Source organism: Thunnus maccoyii, chromosome 3 (genome assembly GCF_910596095.1).
Source record: "Thunnus maccoyii chromosome 3, fThuMac1.1, whole genome shotgun sequence".
NCBI lineage: Eukaryota > Metazoa > Chordata > Actinopteri > Scombriformes > Scombridae > Thunnus > Thunnus maccoyii.
In genome coordinates, this window is record NC_056535.1 from 21828764 (window position 1) to 21853321 (window position 24558).

The 24558-nt window shown below is 38.0% G+C and overlaps 1 protein-coding gene across 1 annotated transcript in view; it reads right to left on the reverse strand.

The window, feature by feature from the left end:
- Positions 1 to 1810: 1810 nt before the first annotated feature.
- Positions 1811 to 24558, reverse strand: part of iars1 (isoleucyl-tRNA synthetase 1) — a 60126-nt gene continuing 37378 nt past the window's right edge. Inside the window, exons 22-34 of the mRNA XM_042405882.1 lie at positions 23768 to 23845; positions 23071 to 23192; positions 19841 to 19943; positions 19154 to 19237; positions 15541 to 15715; positions 12530 to 12642; positions 10094 to 10189; positions 6930 to 7106; positions 6434 to 6554; positions 5998 to 6123; positions 5575 to 5721; positions 4233 to 4385; positions 1811 to 3244 (exon numbers count right to left, since the gene is read on the reverse strand). Of these exons, the coding sequence (XP_042261816.1) occupies positions 3162 to 3244; positions 4233 to 4385; positions 5575 to 5721; positions 5998 to 6123; positions 6434 to 6554; positions 6930 to 7106; positions 10094 to 10189; positions 12530 to 12642; positions 15541 to 15715; positions 19154 to 19237; positions 19841 to 19943; positions 23071 to 23192; positions 23768 to 23845 (1578 nt within the window). The 3' untranslated portion in view covers positions 1811 to 3161. The remainder of the gene's footprint in view (positions 3245 to 4232; positions 4386 to 5574; positions 5722 to 5997; positions 6124 to 6433; positions 6555 to 6929; positions 7107 to 10093; positions 10190 to 12529; positions 12643 to 15540; positions 15716 to 19153; positions 19238 to 19840; positions 19944 to 23070; positions 23193 to 23767; positions 23846 to 24558) is intronic.

Here is a 24558-nt window from a genome sequence, read left to right on the forward strand (position 1 = left end):
TTTCCAGGGGGAAACTGCATTTGGGTAAAAATATACCCCGAAATATCAAATATTTTAAAAGTTATAGTGTATGTTAGATACATCTTAAGAGTTCTAGAGAATTAAAACTATAAACGCTTTTTTTTTTTTTACACCTTTTTTAAATTCTTGCCTGCCATCCTTCTCTCTTTCCTTCCTTCCTTTCCCTCTTTAGTCAAGCAACATGAAAATCCCAAATACATAAGTGTACTGTGAGACAATAAAAAAAAAAGTGAGATTCTGCCCTATCATTTATACCAGGGTAGCTATTCCTGAAATATAATTCAATTGAAGAACCTTTATGTGACATTTAATCAGTTCACTGGATCAACCAATAAAATACATTACTGCAGAATTTTGAGAAACTTGACTGTATTACAGTATACTGTATGTCACTACCATAATATAAAATTAGTGTATTATGCTAGGATAGAGAATTGTATAAATATTGCCAACCCTTGCACAAAACTAAACTCTCTGAGTCACCACACTTCACCTTTTAACATCAATGTACATTTTACTGTTTATGCCTCTACTTAAACCTAATTTTTGAACTCAGAACTTTCACATGCATTTGGAGTATTTTAATTCTTTGTTTTAACTAAAGTTAAAGATTTGAGTTCTTCTTTCACATCTGTGAGTAATATACTTAAGCCCTGATAAAACAGACACAGATGAGCTGGTACTTCTCTGATGTATTCATGGTTAATTGCTGTGCTTTTACAATGTTTGAGGGCAGAAGCTGTTTACTCTCCTGTGCCGGTGCTGATGGTAGAGCAGCCTGCAGTGAGCAAATGTTTATGAACATTAATAGGCTAGTATAAGATTAATTGTATACTTATGTGTTTAATTTGGATGCAAATTAGTAGTAAATTTATATCACGGTGTAGTAAAGATCACCAGAAGAGAGATTCTGCAGCAGCGCCCCCAACTGAGAGTTACCTCAACTGTCAACAAGCAGCTCTCCCTCCTGGCCCCTTTATTAATCAACACACACACACACACACACATACACACACACACGACTACTCACTATATTGGCTGCAGAGGCAAGCTGCAGACCAGTGGGAACCAGGTTTCACAGACACAGATTAACACCATGCCTGTGGATGTCAGTACCCTACAAAAATCCCCTGGAAAGCCAAGTCAGCCTGACGCTATGTTTAAATCCTCAACAGTCAAACCGGACCTCAAGGTCACCCACATTATTAGAGAATAATGTAATGTTCAACACGGAGTCTCAAGTGACCTTATTAACTTTTAAAGTTTTTAAAATGAATGACAATGTCTCTGTATTCTTGTCTACAGTCAAACTTTTCTGGCATTCTTTTAGTTTAATTCTCATTGTAAATAATTTCTGCACTGACTGGCTGCTAGAACTAAAAACTAGGACTGAGGCATCTTTAAAATAATAAATGGAAATTGCAGGATGACCCAATGGAAGATTAATACATCTTTCCATGGACAGCTAGTTACTGGGTCAGCTGTAACCAGAACATGTGAGATAGTACTCTCGCTTTTCATTTGCTCAAACCTGAAATTAGAGTTCACTGTCAGGCTAGACAGTGTGGCGCTGACATTAAAAAGTCCCCAGGTTACTTCGATTCAGATGGTTAACAGCAATGAACATTTAGCATACTTATCATAATTGCAGCAGACATTAAGACGCTGCTTTGGTGTTGCAACATGTAATCAGAGGAATATCACTAGTCAGAGGAACAGCGTCTGTATCAATCTTCTCATCTGACTCAAGGCAAGAAAGCAAATAAGTGTAGCTCCCAAAATATCAAAATATTCTTAAAAAATTCATTTATTGCTGCTGAAGGTATTTTTAATCCATTTTGTTGCTTTTGTTCGCTGATCTTGCTGTTTAAGAGAGCAACATGAGTCAGTCAAAATGTTCAAAGACAAAACACATTTTTCCATGTTGTTAGAAAAGTCCGACTCCAGGCTCCCACAGACACGGTGTACAGCGAGTCTCTCCTCGACAAACTGAGGTTTGAATGAGCAGAAAGAAAAAAAAAATACATGTTGGTTTTTAGTCGCCTTTGATTTATTCCATTTGTCACTTATAATAGTACATTATCCATTTGTTGCTCTTTTTTTTTTTTTTATTACAGAACCCTTTTGTCCCCGAGGTACAGCAGCCCAGAAATCCATTTCACCTTTCAAATGCCTTTACAATTGTCAAAGGATTCCCAATGCAATGAGCAGAATAGGTTTATCTGTTAAATTCAAAATGGTGTGTAAGCACAATAGGCCAAATTGGTTTCCCAATTATGAGCCACTGCAATAATTACTCTGGACTAAGCTCACCTCAAATAAGCCTCTAAAGGGAAGTAGCTTGCATAATTTTTATCACTAGCATAGTAGAGAAAAAAAAAAAAAAAACATCCATTGGTAATACTGACAGCTAGACAGGTTACTCTTCCCTGGAATCCTTATTTCAACGTTACTGAAACACGAACCTTTGGCATTTCTTTCTGGTTAATTCGATGCCTGGTTTTCCTTCCACTGGTAGATTTCCAGTTTCCATGACTGGCCACTTCACACTTTCACATTTCACACATCTATCCAGCTGGTCTGTTCAGCTGTTGTGTTTGAACAACCATTCTGTTCTTGAAGTGCATCAATTTTCTAAAGAAGAATGTAAAAAGTTTACCGACAAATCCCTTCACTGTCCAGAATAAATATAGCTTTCTAACACATTGTGCTTTCTTGAAAAAAATTGTCACTTACATTTGGTGATAAAGTAAAGAGAACAAGGGAAAGAAACTGCATCAAGGAGAACGACAGAGATCTTGGCTAAATACGATGATTAATTAGAGCATCTTGGAATGCTTGTAACACATCAAAATCTTAAGTCATGCTAATTTGTGCCTGAAAGCGTCTTAAGAATTTTCAAGACATAGCTGATAGCGATTCTATGGGATGAACTTGACAGACAAGCCTGCTTTGCATCAGGATTTCCCTCCAAAAAAAGCATCTAAACAAATGACGCACATCGTGTTGTCATAATCCACTGTACATCAATGGGGTTGTTGTGACTTCAGAGGTAAAAAAACTTCATTCAGGGAACCTTTGATGTATCAGAGACAAAGGTTGACGCCAAGATCTTAAAGATGGCTTCTCATTCTCAGGATCTATGCTTCTGCTGTAGTGGGAAGAACTCTCACAAAAAGAGTTTTGGTGTCTAGAGATTTTACAGATGCATCAGATGGCAGCTCTGAAAAACATAAAGAGAAACTATGAGTGGAGAAACATTTTCAACCCAAAACCCTAAACTCCAAAGTTATTTAGGTTTATTCAAATACGATAATAAATAAAGATCTCAGCAACTCCTGTTATAAAGGGATATTCTTGGATGCTAATTGTGCCACCGTATTGTAGCCACTTACTCACCGATCTGTGTACTGAAGATAAGATTACATCTAACCCTCCTCTAGTAATCCATTAATTTTAAATGTAACCAATGTTGCGAGAAACAGAGAACTGAAGTCTAAAAGGACCACGCTAATGCATGGTGACTGAATAAAAAACTAAAAGCAATTTGATCAGTGATTAATAGTATTTGACAATATATTAATGTCACATTTTATTTTATGTTTTGTATTTACTAGGAAAACAATTTTATTACAAAAAGTTATGAAGTGTTTTCTATATTTTTCTTTGTCAGTTGAAAACTCTAATGAAAAATATCCATAATCTCACCCTGCGCACTGACTGATCCTTGGTTAATCAATAATGATGGTTAAATTAGGGAAAAAAACCTGTGTTAGAAACTTAATCTCTCCTGGCTTTCTTTGCTTTATATAATTAAAACAAACTGTGAGATGTGAAGTTAACTCAAATGGAAAACAAGTTAAAAAATCAAATCATTTAAGCATAAACATTAACATATCTTGAAGTTAAAATAAATAAATAAAATAAAATACTGCTTTCACACCTGATCTGACTCTGCCTTTTTTAATGTATCCCCCGGTACTTACTAGCTAAGATGTGACATTTTCTCTTCGCCAGGAATTACAACATAATTCCTTAAATTCCAAACCTGCACTGGAAACTACTTTTCTTATCAGTGGCCTCTTAGATAACGAAGCTAAAAACTATCAGATTTTTTCTCCTCACTGTATATCTGCCCTGAATTATTGGCATTAACTCAGTTTAGGAGTTCTTCTAAAGTCGGTATGATATCCACCATCTTTTCATCTTACCCTGGGTAAGGTCCTGGTCCAGGTAGAGTTTGAGCCGTCTGCTGCGGAGGCCGAAAACCTTGGCAGCTTCAGACAGCAGGCCTGAGTAGTCAAGCCCATTCTGTCCCACTGGGTTCACCAGCAGGAGCGTGCCCACCTCTCCTGTCTGGCACTCTGGAGGAGATAGGAAGAGTGTTGAAGAAGACAGACTTTACTTCCTCTACAAATTAAGGAATGGTTTGCTTGTTGGTTTGGCTATTTTTGACCTGGGAAGGTATGGGAACAAGCTTTAGCCTAGCCATGGGAAAAGTGAGGAGACAAAACCCGGCTGATCAATTAGTGAATGTAAAGTAAGAAGGGCAAGGTTAAAGAGGCTGGGTGTGAATGACTTCAAGGATAAGGCTGCACAATGAACACTGAATTCAACACACAATGAGAGCTGGAGGTTTTCCAGTGGTGGAAAATAACAAAGTACATTTGCTTGAGTGTTGTACCTAAGAACAGTTTTGACATACTTGTACTTCGCTTACTTTATACTTCAACGCCAGAACATTTCAAAGGCAACTATTATAGCTTTTATCCTAGAGCATTTATTTGACAGCTGCAGTTACTAGTTACTGTGCAGATTCTGATTTTATATATAAACCAATGATGCACTTACAAAAGTTTAAACTACCCAACATTATATACAGTATTTAAAATAAGCTCCATCTCAATCAGCAACAACATTACATGCTACATAGTAAAGACTGAGAAATAATAATAATAATAATAATAATCCAATAATATAACACTCTGAATAGGCTGCTATTACTTATGATACTCTACATTATCTGTTAGTACTTTTGCTCTTAATACTTAAGCAAACTTTTAATGCTAACGTAGCATTTTTATGGAGTGGTATTGCTAAGATCTCCGAGCTCCGATGCTAAAACATCTTCATAATCTAATAACAGTGACTCTATTATTGATCTCTGGAAAGGGTAGACATCGCTGCAAAGGCTCAGAGATGCTGTTGCATGTTTACACTGCTTTCATAGTTTATTTCTGCTACTTATCTTCTGATAACTTGGACTTAGAACAGCTGAGAAATTGACAGTAATAAGTATGTCAAGTTTGAACACCCAGCTGGATGACACAAAAAGAAATGTGGGGCCATAATGCCATATGTGTTAAGTAAAATATAGTTTTGACTACACTAACCTTGTTCGCAGGACAAATTCAATGTTGTTTTTGGTCACTTCAGAGGAGGTGTTGATTATAATAAATAAAGTTAAGTAATGGCAGCATTATACTAGAACTTAACTTTAGGAAGTGACTTATTATTTGTGCATGATCATGTGTGTATTCCTGCATCTCTCACCAGCTGGCTGTGCGTTGCAGAGCAGAAGGTTCACATAAGGACATAGGAGGGTGTCGGTGGTGGGGGCGGGCCCAGGGGAGGAGGAGCCTGACGTCACTGACAACGTTTTACCACTCAAAGCCTGGAGGTCTGTTTTACTGGTCAGCTCTGTAATGAACACACAAACGTGCACACAAGCATGTGTACACAGACAGCACACAGACACACACAGACACACACACGGAAGAGTTTTATAAGTTACCCAAATCATTATAAAAATGTCCCTTACTAGTTGTGTTTTTATGAGGTAATTGCAAGAAGGTAACGACATTCACTCATGTAACAACGTGGCAGAGGTGTCTGCTGTGACAATGGTTTACTGGCCTCACAAAATAGTTCAGAAAGAGCTTTTATTTCTGTCAGACTGGTCAAATGAGGTCTCACCAGTCCCGCCATTGAAGATTTGGAGCTTGGTGTTATTGGTTCCAAAGATGCTGCTGCACACTTTCTTCAGCTTGTCCACATCTAGACAGTTATCCCCTTTGGGGTTCTCCAACAGCACCATCCCCTCTGAACAAGAAACAGGATTACTTGCAGAGCCAAACAGTTCATACAGTTAATTACGGATAACACGAGGTGATGGAACTCATTCTATACATGAAAAGCTACATGAACTTTCAGTTTTGTAGAAAACATGGCATTCAACATATTTCATTATTTCACCTATTAGCAGATGATTTCTTTACACCAAAATTCAAAAATAACCTATCTGCAACTTCTATTGACAGTTTTACATTTTCTTGTCAGAATATTTCAGGCTGGAAAGCCAGACATCCTCAATCAATCAGTCAATCAATTTTTATTCTCCTGCATGCTCTACCTTGTTCTTTGTTGTTGACCTTCACTCTGAGGTTCACGTAGGTGCAAGCTGGTCCATTTAGAGGAGCCCGAGGAGCTGAAGATCCCTTTACAATAGTTAACTCCAAGTCTGAGCCCTTCAGCTACAACAAAGAAAATAAAGAGCATGAAAGAAGGAAACACAGAGAGAGAGAGTGAGACAGACTTTTCATAATTTTTACTAAAGTGTCCTTAAAACTAAAAATCAAACTTGTATGAACCCACAAATTTATTCAGAGTGGTAATAAGAAGAATGTGAAAACTTTGAAGCAATAAAGAAACATAAACTTCATCATTTAAAAAGATAATTTCGGTATAAAATCACTCGCACTTATGATAACACAGACTGTCTGCAACTAGCATGTTTTATAAATGTGGAAAGTCTGTGCTATATAACAAGCTGCTTGTCAAACTGAGCTTCTACTACACAGTAGTACAGCAAGCAATAATCTTGCTTGTCCACAGGTGTCCTTTCTTACCTGAGTCTTTTCTTCTATGATGACGCTGGCAGTCTTGGGGACAGGGAAGGGCAAAAGTGGAGCCTTAGTTGTAGCCAGGATGAAGTCAGTGTGAGCCTGGATCACAGAGGCCAAGTACTCCCCCTCTGGCTGGCTGCGGTAATACACAGTAATCTCATCTGACGGCACCAAATGGCCCTGAGGGACAAGAGATTGAGTGGCAACTTGCAGATATGTAAACAAATAGCAAGTGCAGCCTTTTCCAGAAACTAAGTGAGTTTGTTTTACTTCAAAAATAAATAAAAAAAATACTGGAATTACTGGCCATGTAAATATGCTAAAAGTGCTGCTGTACTTCTTCAGAAAAACCTGTTATCCAATTAAAATGATTGTCAAGGATGCAAGGAATCCCAATTTTGCCGCAAGCAATTATTTTCAATGCTTTTTCCTCTTTTATAAGAAAATGAAATCTGGAAGAAACAATTACCTGAAGGAAGAAAAGAAAGAAGGAAGGAAGGAAGGGATAAAAAAAGAAGAGAGGGATTAAAAAGCAAAAAACCAGACAGTACAAGGGAAAAAAATTAGTCAGAAAGGAACAAGGGAAGATTTTTATTGGATGAAAGCATTGGCATTGCATTGTGCTGCCAGCCTCCTCTAACCTTGACACATTCAAACACATTGATCTCATCCTAATCTGCAGTGTGCAGCCGTGTGCACGTGTGCACAGCCATACACACATGCATATAATGGTTGTGTAGTACACACGTGTACACTTGCAAACACACACACACACACTCCCAATGCAGTATGTGGCTCAAGGGCAGAGGAATAACGTTAGCTAGATACAGAGGAGCAGTCAATCAATGGAGGAAGGTTTATAGGCTTTTCCTGCCAAGTCAAGGTACTGACCCTACCCTGAAGGGGCTAGTACAGTATATGTGTGTGTGTGTGTGCGTGCGTCGACACGATAGAGCTACAGAGAACTCCAGCTTGTGAGAAAAAAAAAAAAAAAGGAAATGTTGACCCCTGTTTCTCAATCCTGCATATGCTCACACACAAAACACAAACACTGATAAAGACACACATGCACACCCACAAAACTACTACCAAACATGTCAAAGAATTGTTAAAAAATTAATTCCCATCCCCGGGGTGGAAAATTCCTAACAGATCTCAGTTCGAAATAACTGGAGGAATTTAGCCTGGCTGGGAGCCAGTGCACACCATTGCTATAGGGGGATGGAAAAAACTGTTTGTTGCTTGTGAAAACAAGGGGCTGTTGGCTAATCCGTCTTTACTCCCCAGACCACTTCAAAGCTCTAACATTAGAATCTGAAAGGGGCCAGACTGTAATTAAGCTTCCATTAAGCCTGCCTTATGATGGAGAAACTTCTAACTGTGACGCTGCAGTGGAAAGATTTCAAAACTGCCTCGACCAAATTAGCATGGGACATAACGAGGGAAGGGGGGAGGAGGAGGGTGATCAAAGGGACAGAAATGTAACAAAAATACAGAAAATATTTTATGCTGTGGGGGTCGATATTGCAACTAATAATTTGTTTCATTATTGATTACTCTTGATTAATCAAAATCAAAGTTTAGTTATATATTTTTTTTTTTTCCTCAGCGTCCCGCAACTGTCTTGAATTCTACTTTCAACTATCCCAGATTTAACAACCATTGTCCCAAACTGAAGTTATTTTTTTTCATTCTACATAAAAATATAGTTTAATAACGTTGTTTCAGTAACTTGCATCACTTCATTGACTCACTCTGTTCCGCCATGGAAGTTCTGCTAGTTGTTCCCTGCACTTGTATCTAAATAAAAAAATTGCCCTGGGTGTTTGGCCACAATTAGTTTTCATTATTCTTTTAGTCATTGGTTGAGTTACTGTTTCTTGTTTATTTCTAACTGTTTGATCAATAAATGCATCGCTGCAGTGCAAATGCAAACCTTTTGTATTTCTGATTGGTATACGGTGATGGAAATGTACACACACTTTGAACATATCTCATAGTACCCTTAATTATAATCATCTATTAATATATTATCTATATTAAATTTCATTTTGTTTTATTAATCTACATAACAGTTTGGATTTTCATTATAGCTACATTACAGACTGAATAACAATTTACTGCATCTCTCTGTCAATGAGGTTATTTTTTTGTGAGAAAAACAGTGTTAGTGGAGCTTTGAGTTAAGATTATTTTTATCACAGTACAGTCAGGTAGGTGTGTTGAAGCTGAGCTGCTGCTATCAGCAAGTATGCTGTTGTTCCAATTGCAGAACGATCATACTGCGTCCTCCTGTCCTCGGACATTTGTACTTCTGAGTTCAAACGTGTCAAGTCCAAACTAGCGAGTACGGAAATTCAAATTTGGCGTACTTTGTATTGAGAAAGCCCTTTGATTAATTTTGTGTGTGTAAGCGCTCAAGTGACGTAGTTTTTTTGTCATTTGAACACCTAACAATTAAAATTAGATATTTTCCATGATGCATAAATGTAATAATTTCACTTGTAACGATAAGTTTCTCTACTGTCCCAGACACCGAATCTTTGTGTCTCAGGTGCTATTTTTATTGTCCCTGGGACAACAGGACATCCATAATTTTGAGGGCTGGTTGATTAATCAGAACTACTATATTGAACGAACTATATGAATGCAGGGTCTGTAAAAAGGATACTCAATATGACTGGCAACAAAAATAGGATTATTTAAAGATATCAAACAACGAAACCTCTTCTAGTTTCTACTGGATATACTGTATCTGTTGTGAATTTCTACTGCCAGGAGGTTAGTGTTGGCCTTCAAATAGAAACCAGCTATCAGCATTTTGTGTTTTTCTTTCCTTTTATGGGGGAATTTAGTGTAAATCCTTCTATCCCACTGTGTCATGTCCCTAAATACTTCTCATATTCAATTTAATTTGCTTAACAGTCATGCATTACACATGCAAACAATAGCCTTGGAAGATATTTTGTCTTCCAGTACCTCTCCTCACACTGTCTCAGTGGCATGTTGAGCTCACCCTGACACTGCCCTGATTACATGTATTGGCAAACACTTTCAACTATGTCAGATTATATTCATTAAGCACTGGATTGCAAAATTCAGTTGTAGCGTGTTAGGTGTCACTCTTGTTTCCACAGCGAGTAGTGCTCCTGAAATAATTGCCCCACCTTCTTGCGTAGTTTCTGAATGCGGTTGATGACCTCTCTGGCAACGCCTTCATCCACCATGGACTGGTCTGGGGTGACATCCAAAAGCACCAGGACCTAAAACACAACAGGGGAGGTTAAGCTAAATGTTAAACTGATGAGAAATGTGAGCGATGAACTGTTCTGATTCTGTTTCCAAAGACTGATAAGGATTTCTTCATTTTGACAGACAAGACTGCATCATATACTACATTCAGTTTATTTACATTTATGAATGCCATAAGCTGGCTACAACATTTGACCAAGAATAGGTTGAATTTTGAGTCAGTGAAGGTTTAGTTTTCAAAAGTTTCAAAAGATCCTTTATGTAAGGTGAAAAACATAGATTACTGGCAATCATTATCATTAAACTTTTAAGTGGATAAATCATGGTGAAATGTTTCAGCAGCTACTTGAGCACAAATATTGATTTTTCCTCAGGACATAAAGTTTTGATTTGGGCAGAAAGGAATATGTAATGCTCAGAAACATTCTTGAAAAAGTATTTGACCCTATACTCCTTCTCTTTATTTTTTTATCAATCAACTAAATAAGAGTCAATTCCAGGTTGGTACACTTAGTCAGAAAAGTTTGTTTACTCTCTAGTTTTAGTGCTGAAGTTAAGAATGAATCTAATATTTTCCTGTGGAGGTGGAGTTTTAAAAATCAGCAGTTTTTCAATCACTCTTATCGTGCACATCCAACAATTACTGCAACATGCAGTTGAGAGTTAACATGACATGAAGATCTTTAAATAATATTAATCTCCTGATATGAGTTTGCTTGGTAATACAGACTCCTTCAGCTATGTGCTACAATCTTAAGAAAGTAGGTTAACATCTGGAGACGACAAGTGCAACCTTTAAAATACAGAGCTGTCTTGTAATGTGAACCATTTGTTTGTACTGTACAAAACGAAAAAAAAAAAGAATCTTTCAGCCAAGCAGTAATAATGATAATATTGTTGTCAGTTTGAGTCATTACAGTAAAAGTAAATTGACTGACATGATGTGTAAGGCTGAGCTGCTGCCAGCCCTGAACACTGGAGAGGAGGAGGGAAAGAGATGACAAGGTGACAGAGAGAAGTACACATAGGCAACAGAGAAAGAGACAGACAAAGAGAGGCAGACAAATGGGAGCTGAGGAGTCAGTGCAAGTGAGCGAGTGTAACAGAGAGAATTAAAAAGCCAGCTCAGTAAACTGGTATTAAGGTGCAGCCGTGTGGTGTGTATACGGTTGGAGGAGCACTGATTAGAGAGGGCCTGTGGGAAACGCATACATGCTGGTTTCCACTTAGCCGTGAAATGATTTCATACATCACACTCCTAGTAAAGACACATAAACGCATTTATGGTATATGGCAGCTTGGTGCAGGAGCAGCGGCAGAGAAGTGTTTATTTTCTTAGATCGAGTTAATGTACATTGCACTTCGTAACCCAATCTAGACAACAACAGCAGGTAATCTATCAGTAAAGAGACAGACTGAAAGATGGCAAGTAGAGGGGAGAATGTACTGTACATGTAATTTATTCATTATGTTACTAGAATTTTAGACAGAAAGGAAAAATTTCAAAAAGGACGGAAATAATGGAGATTGTTGAAATTGTTCCCATGAGCTGATTTTACCAGTTAAAATAACTAGGCACAGCGGTGCTTTGAGCTAAATGCTAACATCAGCATGCTAACATGTACACAATGACAATGCTAACAGGTTGATATTCAGCAGGTACAATGTTTACCAGGTGTTAACTTAGAGTGTTAGCATGCTAACATTTGCTAATTAGCAATAAACACGAAGTATGGCTGAGGCTGATGGGAATGTCATTAGTTTTGCAGGTACAAATTTTAATTTTGACCTGATGGTGGCGTTAGATTAGATTTTATCACCACAATGATTACAATTAATCCTGAGCGGGACTTTGAAGACATTTCATGGCAATCCATCCAGTAGTTTATTCTTTCACTAAAAGGAAAAAATGTCAACTTGCTGTTTGCATAAGTGGAAAGGTTCCTTAATAGTTGTTTAAATATGTGAGTGTATGTTCGTGTACTTGTACGGAGCATGTTTCTGGCCTTAGACATAAAATGCATATTAAAGCCAATTTCTTGTTAACCAGTAATAAGACCCTTTAAGGAACCAGCATTAATTCTCATGAATCTGACTGAATTTCTAAATTTTGTACAGTTTACACTGGATCCAGTGACTGAATATAATATTTTAATATCCATTTCTTACAACAGAGGGCCTTTTTTAAGTTGCCTGAAAGCTGTTCTGTCTGAACGAGTCCCATACTGTCTTGCAAACAATGTCCCTTTATTAAGTATTAAATCTAATTTTGACTCCATGTTTCCTGAAGGTCACATTGTCCATCATAGTGTTGAATTTGCACGCAAAGAAGCAGTATTTAAGAAGCATACCTGCGAGTCAGAGTGTGCTTCGTACTGCGCAGCTGTGCCAGAGCTCTGGTCGAAGGTGTACATCAGCCTGAGGTCCTCCTCATGAAGCTCATGTCCGTCCACCGTGATGCATCCTGAAAATTAAGCACAACAATAAGAAAACATTCATAACCACAATTGTTTATATGAACCTAAAAATACACATCATTATATGGCTGCATGCAATACCATTGATCAATTCATAGAAAAAAATGTGGTTTTATTATGATAAACATGCTGTTCATACGAAATTCAACAACATGGAACCCAACTGTATCTCAGCACCATCAGCCCATATTTCTGAATTACCATAAATTATACTCTCTGTGGTCTGTGGAAACCGCTTAGAATGATCAAGTGTCTCTGGCTCAAATTGAGCACTATAAGCAGATGATTATTATAAACAAATTTTTTTTCTTTTTCGTTATTTCTCACGCAGATTGCCATCTAATTGACATTTGTATATTTATTACATGAATATAAAGTAATCAAACAGACAGCTTCAGTTGATTGTTTCAGAATACAGTATAGCTGTTTTAAACTCTTGTTGTTTTGCTGCTGCATCTCATTGGCTCGTTTTTGGTATTTTGTCGTTAGCTTCGTATAGAATGTTTTTCATTGAGAGAAAATGACTTTCTTTTTCCTGTGATGATTACAAAGTGTATGCAGCACCAGTCTCAGGTAGCCATCCAGAAGCTGACGGGTTACCGCAAAGTAATAATGGCGCTGCAGCAGATCATACGTGTATTGTGGCAGTAAAGTCAAAAAAATAGAATTACCATAGTTTAATATTTTTTTTCCATATGTTGTCATGTATGAAAAGACCCAAATGAACACTGTAAGCAGACTACTTGATTACTACAGGCAAATTATTTAAACAGCATCTGTATAGGAATGATTCTGTCCCAAGCTTTTTGATCCATTAAGTGGTTGATCACTGTACTAGGATTTTCCTTTTGGGTTGGGATACTCTCAATAACAATCATGTAGGACAAAGTTATGTTGTAGGACCTAGAGAGCCAATTAGGAGGACTGCTCTCATATAAAGAGAGTTGGGTGTTGAATGAGATCTATTCAGGGAAATGTTTGAACTGTTTTGAAGGGACTAGATTAGATTAGGACTCAGATCAATCACAACACCCAAACACACATATTACTATCATTTGTGCAAATATCCAAAGCTTGATCAAAGATACTTAATGAAACATGCAATTTGTCAAACAATATTTGGAATTTGTGTTTGACTAAATGGTTGAGGTTTACTACAAAAAGAAAACATAAAGAGTATAAGGTTTCAGATGTTTTCCTGTGAAAAATCGAATTCTTGCAAGTAGAGAGATGTCTATATTTGTACACAACTTTCAGGCTTTTTGATGCTTATTATGATTAAATCAATGCTGGCTACAGACTTTAGTGAAAATGTGATGATAAACAATTTAATTCCCCTCCACCCTCCTCATTAAATTTGAATAATTGCCAGCTGATTGTGTGAAATTAGTCTTCATTCGGCCGGAGTTATCTTTGGAGAAAGATCCTAGAAAAGGTTTCAATTACACTGAATCATTCAGATTAAAGTCCTCTCCTAACTTGCATGCAGACCAAAGCTCTGTTTTGAGTTAGTTGGGGTGTGGACTAGTGTTTGCTTGCATTTTGAAATTCCTTACATTGCAGTCTTTCTGGTCACATTCACATGAGATGTGAGCTTTTAAACAATACAGCAAACTCAATCTAGTCAGGTTTATATCTCGATTTTGCCAGTGGCAGCAATTACCCATGTCTGTGTTCTGACTAAAAACCATGACCATGTTTCTTCTCTCCTCTTCACTTCTCCACACCCAGAGGCCGGGTGAAACAGTCACTCCATTTCTCTCTAATCCCAGATTTCCACGCTTTGATTTCCTGTGTCCCTCCTCACTTCTCTGCTCTTTCGTCACCTCTTTTCTACAGCGTCAAAACGATGGGCTCGAAATTACAGGTAAGGAATGATACAACCAATTGCTGTGAACCCACAATCAAGTTTCTGGCCAAACTGCTACCCTTCTAAGTCTAAATTATAAAGGTTTTGATTCGTGAATTCTGCAGCTAGAAATTGCTCAAAAGGTTAAAAGTAGGCTCTCAACTGGATGTGAGCTTTTCCGTTATTTTACTGCATCGGCGATAGAAGTAGACAATCCATCAAACGGATCATAATCATTATCAGTGACATTTGTTTTGTCTTATTTTACTCCACCTTTTTCTGCCATCTTCCCAAATATCTCTAAACCTTGTCCTCTAAAACAGAGAAAGGTGTTGAATTACACAGTTTAGCCCCTTAAAAAATGGGTTTAGTTTATTCAAACATCACATCTCGCCTTTAATCACAAGTCAATGAACTATTACTTGGTGCCACTGTGCACCTTTTCATCTGTGTGTCTCCTCTCTTCATCATTTTTTCCACCTTCCTCTACCACAGTTACCATTTTCCTTCCATCCCTCATACTCCTTCCTTCCAATTGGCTAGACTTCAAACGTCCAAGTGATTGGAAATGTTAAGTTCCCACAGTCCAGCTGACCTCCACAGCTTCCTTCCCCAGAGACTCTGGGGCTCTCCTCGTCTTTCTATAATTGGAGAGACAAGATACCTTGCGCTCCTTTGATCCGGACTCTAGCTCTGATTATAGTTTCAGAAGGGTTAGGGTTAGCATTATGGGGATAAACTAACTGACTGTTTGTCTGTAGAAGGTTTTCATTACAAGGATTCATGATTTACTTTTTGGCAAAAAAAAAAATATGATTTTGACACAACATGCAACAATTGTGTAATTGCGAGCAAAATCCTAACACTTACCTCCTTCAATAAACTAAATAAGTAGAAGTAGTTGTGTCATTTGTGTCGAGAAGTAAAAATGTGCTGATGTGCATTGAAATTGCTGAAAGGTTTTTGTTAATTTTCTTTGCTCCCTGAGTTCACAGACTTTTTGCACAGACAACCAAACAGCCACCCACAACAATACCTGTCTTCTGGAAGGCCTCTAGCTGTTCGCTGGTGAGCTCCTTGATAGACGCAGTGACGGCTTTGAAGGCCCCCTTTAGTCTCTTGCCCAGCACCATGTGGTCTGGCTCAGCTCTCAGGCGGATACCGTACTTGTCCTTGTCTGTCGACAGTGTCAACTGACGCACATTAAGCTCCTGGAGAGTGAAAAATAGTCGCAGTATGTCTTAGAAAAGGTAAAGTCACAGTCTTGTAGTTGCCTGTAGAGAGTGTTTATTACCCAGGTACGAACAGAAACTGTCAGTGAATGAGTACCAGCGTCAACAGAGACAAACAGAAAAAAGAATACAAAAGAAAACAAAAAAACAACTAAAATGAAACTAACACTGCAAAACTAACAAAAGTTCAATTAAATTATGCATACAATTACATTTTCAGTAAAGCTCTCCTCGACAACACCTCAAACGTTCAGTGAAACAAATGCAATTGGTCAATTAAACATTTAAAAAGTTAATCCTGCACCCAGCATGTATACCTGTCCACCCCAACCAAATGCAATGTAAACTACTTGAAATATAGTGATAAATTACACTAACATTGTCTGGATTCATATGTTTTTTTTCTCTCATTATTATACAATAAATGAAACAAAATAAAAACTGAAACATGTCAAGTGAAACTGAATTGTAAATGCACTGAAAAAAAAAAAAAACTTGAGTCCATAAAAAACTCCATTCAAACTAGATAAAAACACAATCTAACATAGAAAGAGAAAACTTTAATTACCACAAGCGTGTACTCTAAAGGGCAAATCAAAATATGACCACAGAGAGTAATTCTCTTTGGGAGTGAGTCAGCCACGAAATCAAACAGTCAGTAAGCCAAGTAAGCCAATCGATCTTTAAGTCTCCAGTAACCCTGCAAGCCATTCCTCCTATTCAGTGCCTTTCAATTCAATACGTTCTATTCTTCAATCTAAGGAGAGGGAGAAATATGTGAACCAGTCATATCTGATACTAATTTTAGCCATACTGACACCCACCCTAGCCCTGCCATGCACGGCTTCTTTCAGTCAATCACGCTGAAAAATTGCAGGTTGTTGCCGAGTTCTAGCATATTTGACTTGCTGACAGAAAGGCTAGTGAGGTGTTGAAAATAACAGCTTGAGGGGTTGAAAATAGCGACTCGAGCTACTGTTTTGAGTGGAATTTGGTTTTAAAATAGGACTGAATCTATGCCAAAGTCCACAAGACAAATCTCTTTTACCTTGAGGACATATATAGCTGCGTGTGTGTGTGATGCATAATAAAGTGGCAATATACAGTATTTTGGTGCATTACAATGAATTCAGCGACGCATCAAAAAAAAGAAGAAAAAGAAAAAAAAAAAGCTTGTCCGCTAAGAAAAGCTGACCAAAGCTAAAATATAGGTGGCCATTAACAGCCTATCACATTTTGTGCCTACTCTCTTCCTTTCTGAATGTAGAGACAATTTGTTTAACGCATGTTCTGCCTCAAGAAATAGACAATGAAACTTCAATCAGCATAAATCAGGATTCACCACTGCTTGGTGTGAAATGATCATTTGCTGTGTCTCATATCACAACGTTTGCAATTTGAGACTTGGCTACTGCATAAGTCCAGTGTCAAACACTCCAGGTGGCAATCCCATCAAACATGTCAGTACTAGTATTGCTACCAATGCTATCTACTACTCATTATATCACAACAGGCAATTCTGAGTGGTCTTAAGTTAAGCTAAATGCTTTGTTACATCCTGTTGGAGTAAAATTAAAAAACTTTAATTACCTCAGACCTGCTGTAAAGGGCCAATCAAAAATGAGAGAGTAATTCACCCAGAGAGCGAGTCAGTAAGCCCAGTCGACATCAGCGATACTGGTAAAGATTTAAAAGTAAATACTTTATTTTAAAAGTCATCACGGAGCATTTTTGACATTTTGAATAGAAATGTTAAACTGTCTGCAGGTGTCCCGTTGATGCATATTTAAGTAGTGCTGAAAGAAATTTAATTGATTGGTAATCTAAGTAAAAGCAAAGATAAAAAGGACAGTTTTGAATAAGAGGTTAGGCAGACTTAGTCAACCTAACCTCCAAAACCTTCCCTCAACTGAAACTACATTACACACAGAGTTTAAAGGTTCTTCCCTGGGCTGTGAGACCTTAACTGCGCTCAATTCTGATCAAATAAACCTTGTTTACTGGAGAGAAGCTAGAAGGTGGTGAGGTTAAACGTTTTCCCCAACAGAAATGAAACAGAGAAGTGGCAAGAACTAAGATAAAGCTCACAGAGTCCGACAGAATGCTGCAACAGAAGCCCTTTTCTCTCGCGAACATTAATCCGTAAATGCTCTGTCAGTTTTCCTGGTCAGCATCATGTGGGAACAAGAGCAAGAATCAACTTTTCATCTAAGGTGTATCGGTAATATTTTCAGCTCGGGACCCAATACATCTCAGGAGATCTTTTGTTGTGGCTCTAGTCAGAACAAAAGCAGCAACATTCCCAAGTAAAGCATGGAAAAGGTTACAATGGGGTTGATACTGACAGTAGTGGGAATATCTGTTGGAGAATCAAACGCAAAGACGAAGGGATCATTTCAGTTTAATGGCTTCTTGTGCCAAAAGGCTGTGACAATTAGTCTGTCTGATGTCCAAGTCGTCATTTTTACAATCTTGAACAGCACTTGAATGAACCACAGATAAATGTTATCTTGTAATCTACGCTTTTCAATGCAGAGGCATACAGTGATAATGATACTTTGACAAAAACATTATATGATACATATTTAAAACAGCAGACGCCCGGTGGTCGACAGAATTTTTCCATACAGAAAATCCACAGTATGTGAAAGGGCAAGAAGAGTTAGTTAAACTACAATGATGTATATTACTGTCACTATGAGGTCTGCAAACAAACCAACAGAAATATAATGTTTCCTGTACTAAAGCGGAAAAAAAACACATACTACTCCTATTTGCACTCTACATTCAATGAGGTGTGAGGTAGATCAAATGTGAAATTATTCTTATTTAGGCATCTGCTCCACCAACTTTTTTAAATGCAACAGACAGAAATTTCACAGCTAAAGATAAACAGCATATGAAGAAAGATGTTCTCCTGTTCTACATCCCCTCTATCAAGCCAACAAACAGTAGTGACTTTGAAGTGTCAAAGGCGATCAGGGGATGTTTCTCCTCTTTGACTTACAAACATTTTTAGTGTATTTTAAACCTATCTATTAGTGAGTCGATAAGAGGGAATGAATGTGTTGTAACAGAGGTCTGTAGTCAAACACGAGCCAGAGGTGTTGTGGTTCATGGACTGCACCTTAAACCCGCTAGACCATCAAGGAGCCCCTTATTTGACTTATGAATTTAATAGCTCAAATCAAAGCACAGTAGAATAACAAAGTGAGATTTCAGGGGAACACTTCATGGGAAAGATAAGATGATGCACCTCTTGTCTTGAAACTGGTACAATAACTGTGTAAATTGAATTAACAGCAAATACTAATACTTTAATTGCAATTTCTCAAGTACACAAAAAGTACAATTATCACAAAAATATAAAGAAGTTATTCCTTGTGAAAAAAAAAATACAAAAGACACTTCACTTACTTCCAGGATGTATTTCTGCAGGGATCGGATGTCTTTCAGAGCCTCTGGATCCTGGTGAATGACCACCACCTCCTTCAGTGGGTACTGAAATACACAAACATTACAGTTGATCAACAGTACACTATCTAAAAGTACAAAAAAACTGGGTTGTCATAATCAACACAACAACCATACATACTAGACTAGACTAGACCCAGTGCAGCAATATCACAAAACCAAATACACTTAAAGTTATTGGAAACCCAGAATACTGAATTTACAATCACATATTTTTAAGAAGTTATATATTTGTAACTTTAACTCCCTGCAGTCCATTAAATATCATAAACAGATACTTGATTTCTGAAGCAGAATTGAGAGTTATAAAAATCTGAAAACAATATATCAGCCAATGTTTATTTTACATAAAAGCATAACATACACAAACATTTTTGATAAGGATCCCTGAAGGAATTGTGACCAATTGTGTTTGTACTGGACATTTTACAGTTTTTAAAAAAAGACTTTGACAGTGCTTTCCAGTGGACAAAATATGTAATGGAGACCCCATTTCTCAATGATCTTAAATGTAATGTAAATATACACAGATTGAATGTGACAATTGAAGACCTTGTTTTCTATACTTTTAGTCAACTGTACCTCATGTACTGGAGTGTACAAGTGAACTGGGTAAGGTTGATGATTTACCTTGACGGGCAGTGTCTTCCTGTCTCGGATCACTCTTCCCAGCTCGATCACAGACTGCATCTGAGAGACAGCGCTCTCAATGCGCTTGTCAATCAAACTCTCCCTGTAAATCAGAGAGATGAGCAAAGAAACCCTGAGTATTACCACAGTCAACACGTATTGTTAAAATGTCAGAGCACGAGTGTCTAAATAACCCCTGAACTCCACTGTTTCATAGTCATACAAGAGGATGAGGTGGTAAAGTGCTACTTTCTCAAGTTTCATCCAAAACTCTATACATGCATGGGACTTTTATTATTTAAAGCAATAGCAAAGGTACCACCTGACCGTGCTGCCTTTTTAAAATGAGAAGATGCAGAGGGATGAGAGGAACATAAAAACACATTCTGTATTCTGAGAAATTCTGCACGATTTCAGGGTGATAGGAGCATTTTTAGAGTGACTCATCTTCTGGTTAATGGTGATTTGGAAGTTTAAATGGATCTTCTGCTGAGGGAAATTAATAAAGCACAACAAGGTTGGTACCACACATCTCAATAAAGGCAGAGTTTAGAACCATCAGCACCAGAGTTTAACCCAGAACATCCACTAATAAGGTACACTGAGACTTCCTCCTCTGAATTCAAATTAGAGCTGCACAGCCACCGGTAATCACACATAATAGTGATATAAGCCCTAACTGTCTGCAGGAACACAGACTCTGTGTGTGTGTGTGTGAATGTGTGTGTGCGTGCATGCACAACGCTTATTCATTTACTCATGCAGTGTGCTTCCCCAAGTGTGCATACAACACTGGAGTGAAATGAGAGAGGAGAGGACACCGGGGACAGCCAATCATTTAATGAGCTGATTGAGGAGCAGCTGTTCCCACCGCCTGATTGGTGGCTGACCTTTGGGAGGGGGTGAAGTAGTCTCATTCGACAGCAGGAAGGACAAGCGGCTAATAAAGCAGCAGCACTGTGTGCTGCCTAAGTGACAGGGGAGATTATATGAACCATTACACAAACTATTTTCCTTATGCGAAATCAAATGGATATTTAATCATGTCACAACTTTTTTTTTTATAGTTCAAGATGATGCAATTAAGTTTGGGCAATTAGAAATTCCTCACAGGCATAGCAAAACTGATCAGCCACCGGGGCACACATTTAACTGAAGTAAGTGAAGTGAGGGAAATGAGATGATCATATTTTATGACCAACATCCATTTGCAGGGCTGACTATCAGTTCTGTGAGAGTATTTCTCTACTGAAAGTGTACACACTCCTCTCTCTCTCCCTCTCGCTCTCTCACTTACTAAAGATATCAACAGCTTCTACCCAAAAAATACAAATAGCTGATTTTTAGAGAAGATAGCAGTGGAGGGGAGGCCGTACATAAGGATTTCAATCTCTAAGTTTTCTTCATATCAGATGACCTGGTTGCTGGTTGGAACTGACTTTGTACTGCTGTGGAAAATGCATCATCTGCAATTCACTTTTATCACACAGAAACAAAGAGCTATGAATTGCATTTGACACATGTGCTTGCTGCAAAAATCTGCTCAAGAACTCCTCAAAAGCCTTAATTTACAGACCCAATTCATCCAAAACTTAACTTTAAAATCGAAAGGTTCGATAATTTCCTAAAACCACAATAAAACAAGAGTGGTGGTATATAAACTAGGATGAACATGAAAAAAAAAAAGCCTGACAACAAAGAACAGCGGGAATGAAGAGAAAGAACGGTTAAGACACAAAGAGAACAGCTGCTGTGAAGGCTGACAGTTATCTAGAAACTACCGTGGACTCTTGAGCTTCAAAAGCTTCTACTCTGAGGAGTTCAGAGTATGACATGATTGGGATAAAGCAATGTCTTGATCCCTTCGGGCATGTCTGTGTTGCGTTCTGGCTGCAACGCGGTTTTGTTCTGTTCTCTGCACGGTGTCATACCCCACCGGGAGCATTTGAGAAGCAGAGCGTTTTGCTCTGGCAGCACCAGAGAAAAGAGAGCCACCCCTCTACCTGAAGAGGAAGCCATAAAATCATAAATCTTGTCATAAAATCTTGTAATTTTCCACTTCCAAGATGAACCTCTTGTCATCCACAGTGACAAATATCCTCTGACCGGTTGACTTCTGGCCTGGTGCCCCCGGTTATAACGTAATGTTGAAGTAGTGATGTGATATATACGATCGGGGGTCTGCACAGGGTGCTTTATTTTGAAAATTGACTGGATGCTCACAAGCATTGACTAGAGAGGCTGTGATCAGCTGTGGTGGCCGCGTTGAAGCTGGAACGCAACACAGACAGAGATGATGGGATCAAGCCGTAAGACTATGCACTCTGGCCGAACCTGATAAGGCTCTGAATCAGCAGTCAATATCCTATGAGAAACGAGGCTATAAGATCTAGAGTTGCTGCTCTCTAGCTGATGGTGTGTATTAAAGGGAATCAAACAAGGGAATTTCTCAGAAGAGATTTACAATGAATGCTTATTATCATTGTAACTTTAATTTAATCCTGCAATAACTGTTTTTGGCTACTTTGAAACAGAACTCCTACGGAAAAATATCTCATAAGCTGCTACATGCTCAAATATGTTCATGAGCTGCACAAAAATAATGATGAGCTGGGCGGTGAGATTGAACCAAAACAGTAAAGTTGCAGGCTGGAAGACCAAAACAATGAGCTGAAAGACGCTAAAACGCTGTGCAGAGCTGAGGGGAAATGCAGAGTCGGGTGACGATTCTCTTTGGATTCGTCAATATAAGCGATTCCTTTCAAATACAAGTAGACATGTGACCCATTGTCAAAGGATTTGGCTGGTGATTTTCTATATTTTCCTTATTGTCAACAAATCTCGTGTGCAGAGCCAAACCAATGAACTCATCCTACTTACAATTATTGTGTGTGTATCCAAAGCCTGATATATCTTACTCCTCTGTGCTGATAACCTCGGTTATTGTCCAAAAACTATTAAAAACACGTCAATGAGCACTGGGCTGCACTGGACAGCATGTTGGTTGGTTTAGAAATATATATCAGGCTTTGTACACACACACAATACTTGTCAGTAGGATGAGTTCATTGTTGGTTTGGCTCTGCTCATGAGGTTTGTTGACAATAAGAAAAATATAGGAAATTGCCAGCCAAATCCTTTAATAAAACAACATTAATATTAGCTGTTCAACGTGGCATGAAGCAGTTAGTTTCCCTATAATTTAAGTTTATTAAAGGGATTTTTCCAACCTGACTTGGGGCATCATGAGATAGTGGATGCTGCTGGTGTCCTTCTCTTCGATAGAGGCAGGGTCGATGAGGTGACACAGATTTTGGTACATCATCTCTGTAATGAACGGTGTGAAGGGAGCCTGAGGGGAAGGAGGGAAGAAAGCAAATAGAGATAGATAGTGAGAAAAAAAAGAAGAGAGGAAGATTATTTGATGCACAGTACTGTAGTTAATTTACATTTTCTGACATCAAGGTCTAAAAGTCAGAAGGAGCTATAAAATCAGCATAGAAAACACATTTTTTCTTCAGCTTTTTCCTCAAATGGTATAAAAGTTCAAACAGGATTGTGCCAGAGTGAGGTTACTTCTAATGTGATTCTCCACCATTTCAACCACAGCTAATTAATTTGTATAGCTCAAAGCTGATCTGCATTGATCTGGGTTAGGCTAACTGGCTCTTAGTGTGCCTCTCGCCTCACATGCAAACATCTTCAATGTGTTAAAAATAAAAACTCCTACAGCTCATGCATTATTCATAGCTATGCAAGCTCATAACTCACACACATACACAGGCACACACAGACACACACACCAGCATTATTTCTTTGTGTCTTGCATACACAAAAGCAAAACTTCATCACAAGAAATTTCCCTCCATACAATCGCTTTTTCTCTCAGTCACACACACAATTACACACAGGAACAGTATGACTCACCATCAGCCTGCACATGGAGAACAGAACACTGAAGAGGGTTTCCAGCGCCCACAGGCAGTCCTCAGTGCCACTCTCTCCCTACAGAGTTCACACACACACACACACACCAATACACTTAGTCCCCTTAGAACAGTGAAAAGAGAGAAGTGTCCTAACAGACAGCATGTATCCCCCAATCATCGAAGGGCCACAAACTGATTACTATAAAATTTCCAAAAATAATGAGGCTATAATGAAAGCCAAGAAACCTACTGGTAGTTTAAATCATTGTTCCCACTGAATAAATTAATAATGTATGCGTTTAACAAAACTGAAAAAGATACATGACATGAACGATAAAGAATGGCATCATCTGTTGGACTGCAACTAACAATTATTTTCATTTTAATCTGCTGATTATTTAATCGATTATTCGTTTGGCCTATATAATATCAGAAAACAGTAAAAAAAAAAAAAAAAAAAAAGTGCCCATTGCAAAGTGATGTCATCAAGTGTCTTATTTTGTCCAACCAATTTAAAACAAAGAAATATCAAATTTACTAAAATGTTACAACAGCTGCAAATTTTCACATTTGAGAACTTTGAGAACGAAACGTGACGTTTTACTTAAAATTACTTAAATGATTAATTGATTATCAAAACATTAGTTTTCTGTCCATCTACTACTAATCAATTAATTGACTAATCTTTGCATCATCTGTATTCATCCTTTTATGTGTACAGTTACTTTACTATTATACTTTTTTCTACTATACTATTACTACTCATCAGAGTACTACTCCAGATTTGGC